Here is a 12,360-nt window from a genome sequence, read left to right on the forward strand (position 1 = left end):
TTGGTTGGTAGTGGCCCCAAAATATATCCCAATTGAAAAAAAAAAACTAAATGGCCAGTTCAAATGAGAAGGATGTTATGAAGAATGTTCCAAGTTCCATCTTGTGCCCTCTTATTCTTAGGGCTCACTCTAAGTTTCTCATACAGACGGGTAATTGAAGCGGAACATTCACAAAATGTCGCCTTTGACAAATTGCCTCATGACAAGACATCATTTGTTTCGGATTTTTACCAAGCATAATTGTAGCGAGGCGTGTCATATTTCCATTCTGAGCCCTAGAACTCCCCTTCTCATGGCCCCGTAATATTGGCGGAGGATTGCCATGTTGGATGGATGGAGGGAAGGAAGGACAGAAAGCCGTCTAACCCATCTTTATTCGACCATAGGATCCTAAAAGTTCGCTCCCCCGGTTGCTTCTCGACGCAAAACTCTTTTTGCCAACTCCTCTTGGCCCGAGGAGCGCTTCAAAAAATCCAGCCAACCCACTTGGATAGCTTTTCTTTCCCTCTCTCTCTTTCTCTCTCTCTCTCTCTCTCTCTCTCCTCTCACCATCTCGAAGAAGGTCCTCGAATCTCTCGTCTTCTCCTCTCTCTCTCTCTGTCTCTCTTCTCTCTTTTCCCTCTCCTTCTTGTCTTGCTTCGCCGGCGAGGCTGGAGAGACCTGGCATCCTCTGATCTTCTTGGCTTGAGGACAGAGCTGGAGAAGGACCCCAAAAGCTCCTCGGAGCTGCCTCCGAAGCAACGCCACAGCTGTCGTCCGTCGCTGGTGTTCGGTCGTTGTTTCGTTCGTTCTCTCGTTGATTCGCTCCTTTTGCCAGCAGCCTCGCTTTTTTTGGGTGGCTCTTACTCTCGCCGTTCACTTTCAGTTCGAGAGACGAAGCGCAGTGTCCGTTTGACAAGTGAGCTAGTCATAAGGATGTTTGGAGAGAAGGACGTCGTCCCTGAAGGCGTGTTGGAAGTGCCCAATGTTGTGATTAGTTGGACTCATACGACGACTAGCCAATTCATTGCTTCCCGCCTTCTGATTCGCATAAACAATGTTTCTAGCCACTTGAGTTGCGATTTCCCAGGGCATGTGATTCGCAGATTTGCATCTTCGCCTACTCCATTTGATCCAGTGTTGTTCCATCATGTCGGTACCTAAAAAAGCGACATTTTCGGTAAGCTGAAGCTCATGATTCTCCTTTTAACCTTGAAGAAAGTAGATCACCAGGAGACAAGCCAAAGATAGAGTCAAGCACTTGACCCGGCCACTTTTTGCGGCCACTTCCATTGAGTGCAGGACTACGACTCTGAGGAGAGGACGGTTTGTTTTGAAGGCGATCAATCCAATGTTTACTTCTAAACCCGTCGAGGCTGTGGAGAACGAACGTTTCCAACAACCGACCCCGAGGCCACAAAAGTGACTGACTTGGAAGGAAGTAGTAGTGAAGCATGGCAGCCACCACATTTCCGAACTAAATTTTCCACTTCCTTCCATGCCTGAAGTCAGAAACTTTACGCCAATTGCTCTCCGGTCGCTGCATATCGGGGTTGTTCCACATAAAAGTGGGACGGCATCTCGGTCTTTCAAAACTTGAGACTCGAGATAGGGGTCTAAATCGTTTCTGGACCCCCTTTTTTCTTCTTCTTCCATTTGGTTGGTAGTGGCCCCAAAAATAATTCCAATGTAAAAAAAAAAACTAAATGGCCAGTTCAAATGAGAAGGATGTTATGAAGAATGTTCCAAGTTCCATCTTGTGCCCTCTTATTCTTAGGGCTCACTCTAAGTTTCTCATACAGACGGGTAATTGAAGCGGAACATTCACAAAATGTCGCCTTTGACAAATTGCCTCATGACAAGACATCATTTGTTTCGGATTTTTACCAAGCATAATTGTAGCGAGGCGTGTCATATTTCCATTCTGAGCCCTAGAACTCCCTTCTCATGGCCCCGTAATATTGAGTGCTCATGCCTTTCAATTGCTTCTAGCACCCCTAACCTTATAGACTCGAGAACCAGTAAAGGTAAACTGGGGGAGGAATTAACGACTGGATTTTGTGATGGAAGTTTGGACTCGCATCCTAATGTACTGTGCTCAATGGTCAACGTTTAAGGAAGAAAAAGATTCAAAGTTTCGCCGGTCGCTTAATCGCATTGAGCAAAAAGTTTCTCCATTTCTTGGGAACGCTGAAGATTTTTTTACGATATCGGAAAAGGAAATGAGTTTGGGGTGGAAATTTCCAGCTAGTCCTCAACATGTCTTGTGGTCAGCCTCATGAACGGGAAAAAAGTATCCTTCATCGATGAGTTGGGGCATTTGTTTCATCCAAGGGAGTGGACCATTAGTCCCAAAAGGGATTGGAGAAATCTCTCTTTAATTCAGCATGAGTCATCAACGGTTCCCGAGCAATTTGAGCCTCGTCACAATGGACCATTGGAACACATGTCGCTCTCTCCAGTCTGGATAAAGGAACAATCTCTGAGTCACCCAAGAAAAAAAACCATGAAATATTCCTCGTCTACATATCAGATCCAACCAGCCTCTAGAGTCTACGAAGTTCTGTTTGGTGTTGATGCACTTTCCTTAATGAGGTTTTGTCTCTCTGTCAAGTTCAATAAGTGTCAAAATGAGGCTAGCTAGGGCATGTAGTACAGCTCTTATTCACCCTAGATAGGAGACCAGTTCAAGAAAATGCAGCCTAAACGACTTTTCTTATCACTTGTCTGGGGTTGACGTTGAAGAGAGATTGTGCAGAACAAAGGGGTGGGTGGCCTAATCGAATTTTGTTTGTTGCTAAACTTCAAATTACATCTAGGAGCTGTTATTGCTCTCTATTAACAAACCCACTTAGATGCTGCCAGGGCAATGTTAACAATATCTATCGCAATTCTACCAAGGATATATCAACGAGAATTCGACGATGCTCGCCATTCAGAAATCATGCGTCATTTAAGACAGCTACGAATGAAATGAGGTTCCCATCTTGGAATAGATGCGCCAGTTGAATATCTTTCCACGTTCAATTGAATGAAGCATGAATTTCCCTCGGTGCAAGAAAGATTTTTAGCCATTTCAACTTAACCACGAATACATTTGTCTAATCGCTTATTGTGCGCAGAACTAGATCGTAGTGACAGATATTGACGGCTCATTGCCAAAGTAATCATATGTAGGTTTTTTTTTGTATTTGTTGTATCTCACTCACTGCTCACAGTTTTGTTCCAAGAGAACCAATACCTTTTTCTTTCACTTTGAACAGCATTGCTCATAAATACTAATCCAATACTACTGCAAAATGTGATCCCCTTGATATCTAGTCCGCATCCTTCTCACCTTTCGCATTCGAGACCACCTATTTCAGCCTCAAACTGTCCGTATGAGAATCATCCAATGAGACTACTTTGTAGGCGAAGGTTGCCCTCTGTCAAGTCAGCTCCATTATATGAGTAGTCCTGGAGACAAGCGAGGCTGCTCAAGTGGAACTGAATATGTGGATGTGTACGAATAACCAGGTCTGGATGTGAATTTGAGCCTCTGAATAATGCAGACAAGCAAATTGAATTGGGGCATTTCCTTCGTGTGAAAAATGGAGCAAGTTTTAACCTGGCTGGAAATGAGACTATTTCCCTTGGAACAGCCAATAGTTGCAATCAACTTTCAACTTTCACTCTCATAGGAATTCGGAAGGCAAGTCCGTCGAGGATTGTAAGATTTGTTCCCTAGTTTTGATCAACGCCAATCAGAGTCAGGTTCAATGAAAACTTGTTCCAATGAATGTAATACCCCAACCGCGATTGATCCAGCTTGGCTTTTACCGCGATCTCATGGATTGAGTAGAATGTTCGAGGCTACAATACTCTGTCACAACGAACAATGGAAGACTAATCGCTGGGATAAGGATCAAAAGGTCTGTTCACTTAGACTAGATCCATTTACTTATGGATCGGCAACAGCTGTATGGAACATTTTCAAGGGATCCACGTGGTGGCATTTCTTTCCTTTCAACAGTGTTGTTTTTATTCGGAAAAAAAAAGATCGTTGTCCGTCCGTATTTTGGGTTGGCTGGTGGCTGCCGGATATGTGGGACCATATTTCTCCCCTCGAACTATTCCCATTCCAAAAGGATTATGCCATGAACCGTGTGGGAAGTTTTCCATTGGTTGGTCTTCATCATGGAACGTGAAAAAGGGGGAACCCACACAACGGAGGAGCGGACCCGAGGTCCTTCACAATCCTTGGAAGTCTTCTGTATTAACCACCCATTGAGCAATTCTTGATAGGAAGAAGATGTCTTTCATGGCCACAGCAGGAGATCAGGCTGCCATCCAGAGTGAACCAGCTTTGTGGAACATTGAGTCCCTCTCTCAAGCTCTCTACATTATAGCGCCAGCTTTGACCAAATAATCTGAACCGTGTTGCCCAGCCCGTGGGACCGTTTTGAAAGCATCCAATTATTGGAAAAACTTTTCATGGCCCAACGTTATGTTCTGTGGTGGGCGAAGGAAAGGTGAAATTTCATTATCGGAAAGTAGTTTCAAGAGAAGCTCCTCCAATAATTAGTAGCATATATTTTCTGGACCCCAAGGAACGAGACATTATCCATAGTTCATGTTGCACGTTTCTGCCCTTCTCCACAGGAAGTTGGGAGGACACGCAGTAACACGTAATTTAATTACATTAATGGGCCCTACGTGGACACTTTTTAGTCCCGGACATTAACCGGTCACTGAAGTCGCTAAATCCCTAGGTTAGGACCTTTTGCGGATCATTTTTGGTTTGAAACTGTCATGCCAAATACACGTTAAAGTGGTTTTCTCTTATCTTGTGAGATGGTAATCCAAGTTCATTAGTGACACGTGCCACGTTGCTTGGGTCCATCGTCCAATGGTATACCTACCATTGCCACCAGCCAAGTCCCCTCCAAATGCACCCTAAGTGAGCCCCATTGAATCCCTTTACTGAAGATAGAGATGCACTGCTCACTCTCATCAATTATGGGAACCCATAGGCAGAAGAATTTTCCAAATGATCAAGCCTTAGATTATTGGGAAATGCATGTTCCATTACAGAAAGCCAATTGGGGGGTCCTCTGTACACGTACACTACTAGAGCTTACCATGTTCTTGACGCATGGAAATGAGATCAAAGGCATGCCATCGATATGGAAGAATGTCTTTTGTCTGAAGAATTTTCAATAATGTTCCAAGGCTGCTCGTTATGCTGCGTTTGGTACAAGAAGTCAAAGCGGTTGCCCACATTTTGGGTAAGAGTGGGCCCTTGTGAACTTGGTACTTTCGGTTGTTGGTGCCTCACATACTTTTTACTTGGATTACGATTACATCAAGAGCAGAAGTAAGGAATATCTATTTTGAATGTGGCTGGCCGTAGAAGTTGTTATCTAAGTTCAGAATGTGTGCTTGATACACCCTTAACGTCAGCTGCTGTGGGATGTGGGACGTGCCTTGTGCTTATTGGATCATAACAATGAGAACAAGAAATGTACAAGGACAGATCATCGTCATCAGAATGCCCAAGCTATATCTATAATGTACGAAAGAGAAATGGGGCGGAGTAAAGGAGGGGAGCAGAAGAGGGGAAGAACGGCATAAAATGTGGAACAAGGAGAACATATCTAACATGTCAAGTTGTGCATCATACTGCACCATAGTCTGTCTGAGGTTTGAATGAGGTTTGTGGCAAGAGCTCAAGTACTTCCCATGAGAAACGCCTTCAGTGGTCCAAAAGAGTCCTTGAGCGTCATAATTTTCCTTTGTCTTTGAGACAAAAATATGATCAAGGGTTCAAAGTGGTCACAAGGGAACGGTCAGCGGGGCGTAAGATCGATTCAGGAATCCCTAATGGATGAGACTGTCCAGCCAAGGAACACCTTTTGTGTCTTCCTCCTGACCTTGCCTTATGAAGTATAGCACAAGCGTGATGTTCCCGGTGTCATGGGGTCCATCCACCATGTGTTTGGGTGAATGTGTATGGGGTTCCAATCCTTAATAGGAGACTATGTTGACCACTGGAAAAAAATGGGACAGCCCACGGTCGACTGGTGCAATCACTCCCGGGAAGTGTTCTCAATTTTGGCACTCCAATCACGTTCCACAAGAAGGAAAAAAAAGCCGTAGACCCTCAAGACTACCGCTTTTCTGTTCAGTTCGACATGAGCACCTGAGTCCTTCTGGGGCGAGCATCCGCCCCTAAAGCGACTTGAGTCCAAATGTCGAACCCTGACCGAGGATCGGCTCTGCTTAGTTCCGTGTTCCCATTTTGAGGCTTCCTCCGTTTCAGCACCTCAAGCTTGGACCAAAATGGGTGTGATTTTTCTCGGTCAAGAAGGTTTCATCCTCCCTTCGATTGTTCCACTTTGTGTTTTGTACCTTGTTCCACCCGAGCAGAAACAAAGACAGAAAGCAGCAAATAGGACCAAGTGAGACCAACTTGTTCACAGGAAAAGATCTAATGGAATGATGGATACATTACGAGCGCATTGTCCAAGAAATGAATTACCTGAGCGAAGCAGCAAAAGATGATAATATTTTCAGAAAAAAAACACGCGAAAGAAGTCGGCATTAGAACCCCTTAATGAAGCTTGTTCAATCGGCAGCTTCGCATTGAAGAGGTTCGGGTGATGTTGACGGCTGACAAGAGTTAAAAATGGCCCATAATTTCCGGTTAAACAAAGAGAGGAAGGAAGCTTGTTGAGCTTTTTTGCACGCTTCAAACCAAAGAGAAAGTGAGCAAAAAAACATGGACAAGAAATTGATGTTCTCGCATTGAGGCAATGGTGGAGTGAGGCGTGCTCATATTTTCATAAAGAGGAAAGAATGCAAATATTTGGCTAACTTTCCTCCTCAAGAAGACGAGTGTCTGTGTGTATTGTATATACAGTGCGTACATTACGCTCACCCTATACTGTACATAGTATACTTAGGGCGACTTTACACTAGGATGGAAAACTGAGGCTGAATCCGGTTTGAGGATTGAAGTAGGACTAGTACTGGGGCGATTTTTTTTGGTGTATGAGTATTTTTGTTCGACTTGAGCACAGTGAAAGACTGGAGTCCTCGGCTGGACTGGAGTCTTTTGCCGAACTCACCTCAGCACTACTCCAACTTCGATCCTCAAACCGGATTCAATCTCGGTTTTCCATCTTAGTGTAAAGCCGCCCTTACACTCACTGTAGTCACTTGGTTTCGACGATCCCAATCCTTCGATTTGCTTCCTTTTCCCATTTACCTTCTATTATGGGAGCTTGATCATTGGAACAACAACGGAGATGATGATGATGATGGTGATAATAATGAGGGTTACGATTATTTGAGTGACTTGGCCCAATTTTTGTTGATGGTCCATGGCTGAGAGTCGTATTATTTTCCACTTTAGTGATTCCACTACACCAAAGTGCATCCATCTCGAAAAATGATTGCTGTTCCTGATTGTTTTTCTCAGAGAAGAAATCTTTCGTAATTATTTTTTCAAAGTAACTCCCCTGTGAGCCCTGCTCATACGGTTTTAGAACCAAATTTGGCCACCAAATCTCCATGGATCTATCTCCATTTGGTTCACTTTTTCTGAAAGCAGAATGCCTTAAATTTGCCCTTATTGATTGTGATTCCACCGCTTTGTCATTGGTGTTCATGCTTGGAAGCTTTCATCCCAAATCCGCTATTCATCACACATGATTGGAACTGTCAGCCAAAGTGTCATCCATCAACTTAAACAGTATGCAAGCCTTCGGATCAGGCCACTGGAAACGCCGGCCTTCAATGGAACGGTGAAGGTCCTGTTCTGAATAGACCCGATTATTGCTGAGAGAGAGAGAGAGAGAAGAGGATGACATAGAAACGCTGAAACCGCATTTCTTCCACTGGCATGACACCATCAGATAGCGATGATGGGCTAAATGACAGCTGGATCAGCTTTAGTCAATGAGACCAGTGACAATCTTTGGCTTTCGAGCCTCTCATGATGTGAGAAAAGATAGGCCACAAATTGGCTTCAGGGTTCATAGAATTGGCGAGTGTGCCAAAAGGAAAAAAAACCTGCCTTGAAATCGGGAAGCTAGAATTTGGATCCAAATGGCTGTGTCGTAATTGCAATTACTCCTGAGGTTGTCACCCTGAAGGCAGGAGAGACGGATTTGCAGAACACTCTCTCCCCTCTCTGAGGAGTGCTCTTGTTCTGCCCAAGACGTATTTGTTAAGGTCCTTTGTTGTCAACCTTTTGGATGGAATTGCAATCCCCAAGTGATACATTAGGTCCATTTTCTCGAGCTTAGAGCTGGTCTTGACATATTGGCAACAAGCGGGTCGTTTGGCGACGACGGGTCTCTCCAAAATCCCAAGGCTGATAACCGACCATATTGTGCTCTCTTTCTTCCTGGGAAACGAGATTTTGTTTCACGGAAGGAACATTTCGCAAGAGTCCTCTTCTAACATTTGTGAATGGATTCGGCATCTATTCTTCGTCTCCTCAAGCATATTAACATGCGAACCCATAAAGCAGGACAGAAAGGCCAAAATTACATCTTGACCATCGCGAGATCTTTCGTTTCACTGAGTGGTAAGGTCTGTCAAGTCGCCAAATCTTCAGAGGTTCATGCACTCCATTAACTTTCCGAGGCCCAATGGGTGAGATGGATGCGCTCCCAAAGACGGATTCTCTCAATTACCAAGCACATAATGAATAGTCCATCAGGTGCAGGAGCAGCCTTGAGTCTCGTTTTCCTTCCCCACGTGGTCATTAGTTTGGTGGGAAAATCCACTCTCTTCCATATCCGGGGCTCTAAAGAGTATCTAGGAATTTGGTTAGCTTGCCACGCATCTTGTTATTCGTGGAAATGTTGATGAAAAGTGAGGAACAGTAAGAAGGTTCGGGCGGCGTTGAACATGAGCCTCATAATCTTCCGCTCAATTTAGTCAAAGCCTGGTGAGAAGGCTGTTCTGGACAAGGTCGTTGCACAAAGTATAGTTCGACAGTAATATAAGATTTATGCTAAGCCTCCCCACGTACGTAAGAGAACTTGAGTGAAATGCAAGTGAGTCCAAATGTTGTGTTCTGTGGAACACAGATGAATGGATTTGTTACATGACAGCAGCATATTTGTACAACAGCCGCTTTCCATTTCACTACCTTTGGTTCGATTCCTTGCCAGCCAAAATCAAGCTTCCTTTCGGTTTTACAACATAAGTAGCAACCCAAATGGACAAACCTATGATCATACCCAATGATGATTGAACTTTGCTTCGTATCATATACCGGGTTATCCATGGTCATGAAATACATTAGCAAATTACTACACTTACTTGAAATTGAGGGTTGTTATGGCCCTACCTACCACAGGCCTCTCTTTTTCCACTTTTGGTCGTTTTCGTTTTCTCCTGGGCTGAGAACATGCCGACGTAACAAGAGAGGTAATAGGTAATCATTCATCACCACCTGACCCGAATCCCAGGATTTGTTCAAATCAGATTTTCCCCTCCCTTCGCCTGATCTGGTTTAGCCACTCACCTGGCGCTCACAAACACACAAAAAGCAAAGAAAGATCATTCATCTGGATTGTTCTATCACGCTTGGGTTTTCGAGGTTTTTCTCTGTTCCATCGATTCACTTCTTCAGAGGAAGAATAACTCAACGCTAAGGAATGAAAAGTTATTTTAGTGGAACATTTTCGTTCATGAACTCTTATCACGAATATATGTATGTAAAGTTTCATCACAGTTTCACAAGGGTGTGTGAAGGACCCATTGATTTAAAGAAGTACGGTATTCGACCAATTTAAACGTCATTGACCGGCCTCAACTACATGTTCTATCCTGATAACTCGATAGTTATTTACTAGCAAATCAAAGACACTCCCCATTTTGACGGCAATATTTCATAATGCACTTTTCAGAGCTTTTCTAGTATCAAAAGGAGGGATCTCTATTACGCACAAAGACACCATCCTATGTCGGTTAAAGCTCACATAGGCGAAACTTTCCGTCAATGTCCTGGTGTGTGTTTCATTTTCATAGTGGTTCGTTTCTCCTCTTTTTCAGACTGTCAAATCTGTGGGAAGAATGAGGTTCAACAAAAACGAGGTTGCTTCCCTGGCCTCTCAGCCCTCCCATAAATTCGAGAAAGAAGGTGTTCTCTTCGTGAAAGAGCGCCAAGAAGGATTCTTTCGGAGGACAGAGAGTAAGTTTGATAAATTATCCCCCTTCTCTCGCGACTCCCCTTCTCTTTAATGGATCGCAGATCACAGATTGGATGTTTTATATGTGCCTGAATTATATTTGATTGAAATTTAAGTCATGAAAGGTTAATTTGTGCCTTTGTTGGTTTTCGCTTTTTAACATTGCATGATTCTAGAATGAAGCCGAACATTTCACATCTGTGAATTGGGTGGTTCTTGTATTTGACTTTTGGCTCCATGCAAAAAAAGGAAAAGACAGATTTATTAGTGTCTTTTTAACCACAAAACAAAAACAAAAAAGTCCTTCCCCTTTTAGCTGTAATATCATATTCTTGCTTACCTTTTCCTCAGGTTGATTGTTCGTTCTTTAAAAAAAGATCACCATCCCCATTTGTTGTGATGTCTCAATTTGTTCATATCTACAAAAACTGGGGCATTTGTTTCGTTCTGTTTGTCTTTTCTGCATGCATGTTTGTTCTCATTCGTTTTGTAACCCTTAATTTGCAGAAACCTCGTCCCTTTTAAACCGCTCACTAAAATCTCGATCCCGACGATCCTCGTTAAGCTGCTATGGTGGAATGTTGGACAGAGGTAGTTTAGCCTCCGCAAGGGCTAACTGTTTTTGTTTTAAGCTTTTGAGGTTGCGGTCATTTCTTCTACCTTTCTTCTTCTGTCCTTCAAAAGCCTCCGCTGCCACTAAAGGCCGCTTCAAAAGTTTAATCTCTGGGTTTAAGTGTTGGAAAATGATTATCGTGAACTCATCAGTGGTTCATGGTTTCCTTTTGCTTGAACAGAGTCATTCTTTTATTACTATTTTTTCATGAAAGGTGACTAGCGCAAAGGCAAAATTTAGAGAACGAAATATCATGTCACATTTATGCGTTTTGAATATGGCTTGTTGAGTTTCTTGCCTCACTGATTTTATTCCTTCCCCATGAATATTCTCTCGCTCCTCGTCCGACCCACTTCATATCAAAACTTTGTTCTTTACTTGAAACTGGGAACACTGTTCAAAGTTTGAAATTATTTCTTTAGCCTCGCAAAAGGGGTATTGTATAGCCCGTGTCTCGAGATCCTCACAAATAAGTAATTCACTATTTCTACCATTTCCCGCCCCAAACACACGCTTGTCTTCGGGAGCTGCAATATCTCCTGATTTCCAAGCCTTCTTCCACATGAAATACCGCAGAAATCTCAGTTCCGTCTGCCTGTTCCCCCACTAGTGGAACCCCAAAAAAGTTTTGCGCATCCAGCAGCTTTTGGATTCCCCTTTGTGTTGTTGAGAAAAAGGGAGTCAATTTTGGTTTACATTCCCAAACTCCGGGCAAACAACCGAGCCAAGGGTGCCGTAACATATGAGGTTTTACCCAAAAGTGTCTCGTTGCACTCAAACTGAGGACAGATATTTCAGGCCTAATGGTAGCCTGAAATACCTTAAAGGCATTATTCCAATCTCATTCTGTAACATACCCCAGAAGATAGCATCCAAGGATTACTGAATGCAGGGTGACGCTTCGCCACCCTAAGGCCAATGCACGTACAAGTCATCTAAGGATCAACTTCAAATGTTGATGTAAGTTCAATTAGCTCTACCTTCTGGTGGGCATTCATGAATGATGCCGCTTTGTTCTGCGTTTTGAAGGTTTTTTTTTGGTAATCAAGGTACTAGGATCGGAAGTTTGACCCTCGCCCGGCCAGCATAGCCAGCCATCACATCAATCATTTATTTTTCAAGTCCTTTCGGCAGTGTCATGTCCGGTATCAGTATGGCTCTCCGTCCGTGGGAGTGGTTTAGCGTCTAAAAGTTTTCCCTTGGTGAAAGGTCGGGGGGGAGATTCGAACCAAGGAACTCACGCTCGCTCGAGGAAACTGTTCACACCACAACGCAACATCCCTCCAAAATTATCCTCTTAATTTCGTGAATTGGGATTTGAACCCACGACACCTGGTTACACTACTCGGCTACACTAAAACTAATTGAACCTAAAAATATACATTGATCGCATAGGGCTAACTATGGACATAGTTTGTTGTCGTTAAAATGACACATACTGGAGAGCGTAAACCAAAGCTGCAGTTTCTTCTACTTGAATGTACAGTCATTCATATTAACTTCGGATTTTCTGGTAGTTTTACTTATTTTTCTGAGGTTGCCTTTGTACTACTTACAAGTCAAAATAGACCAAGTCAG

At 43.4% G+C, this 12,360-nt stretch overlaps 1 protein-coding gene across 3 annotated transcripts in view; it reads left to right on the forward strand.

Moving 5' to 3' along the window:
* The window catches only part of LOC131878401 (inositol polyphosphate-4-phosphatase type I A-like), a 41,149-nt gene that overhangs the window by 16,239 nt on the left and 12,550 nt on the right, over positions 1–12,360 (forward strand). Inside the window, exons 1-3 of one of the 3 annotated variants that reach the window (XM_059224362.1) lie at positions 908–1,159; positions 10,033–10,171; positions 10,677–10,760. In XM_059224362.1, the coding sequence (XP_059080345.1) occupies positions 1,130–1,159; positions 10,033–10,171; positions 10,677–10,760 (253 nt within the window). In that variant the 5' untranslated portion in view covers positions 908–1,129. Of the gene's footprint in view, positions 1–907; positions 1,160–10,032; positions 10,172–10,676; positions 10,761–12,360 lie in introns of those variants that run through there. The other 2 variants (XM_059224363.1, XM_059224364.1) reach the window with 2 other exon arrangements.

The sequence above is a fragment of the Tigriopus californicus genome, chromosome 3 (genome assembly GCF_007210705.1).
Source record: "Tigriopus californicus strain San Diego chromosome 3, Tcal_SD_v2.1, whole genome shotgun sequence".
In the NCBI taxonomy this organism is placed as follows: Eukaryota; Metazoa; Arthropoda; class Copepoda; order Harpacticoida; family Harpacticidae; genus Tigriopus; species Tigriopus californicus.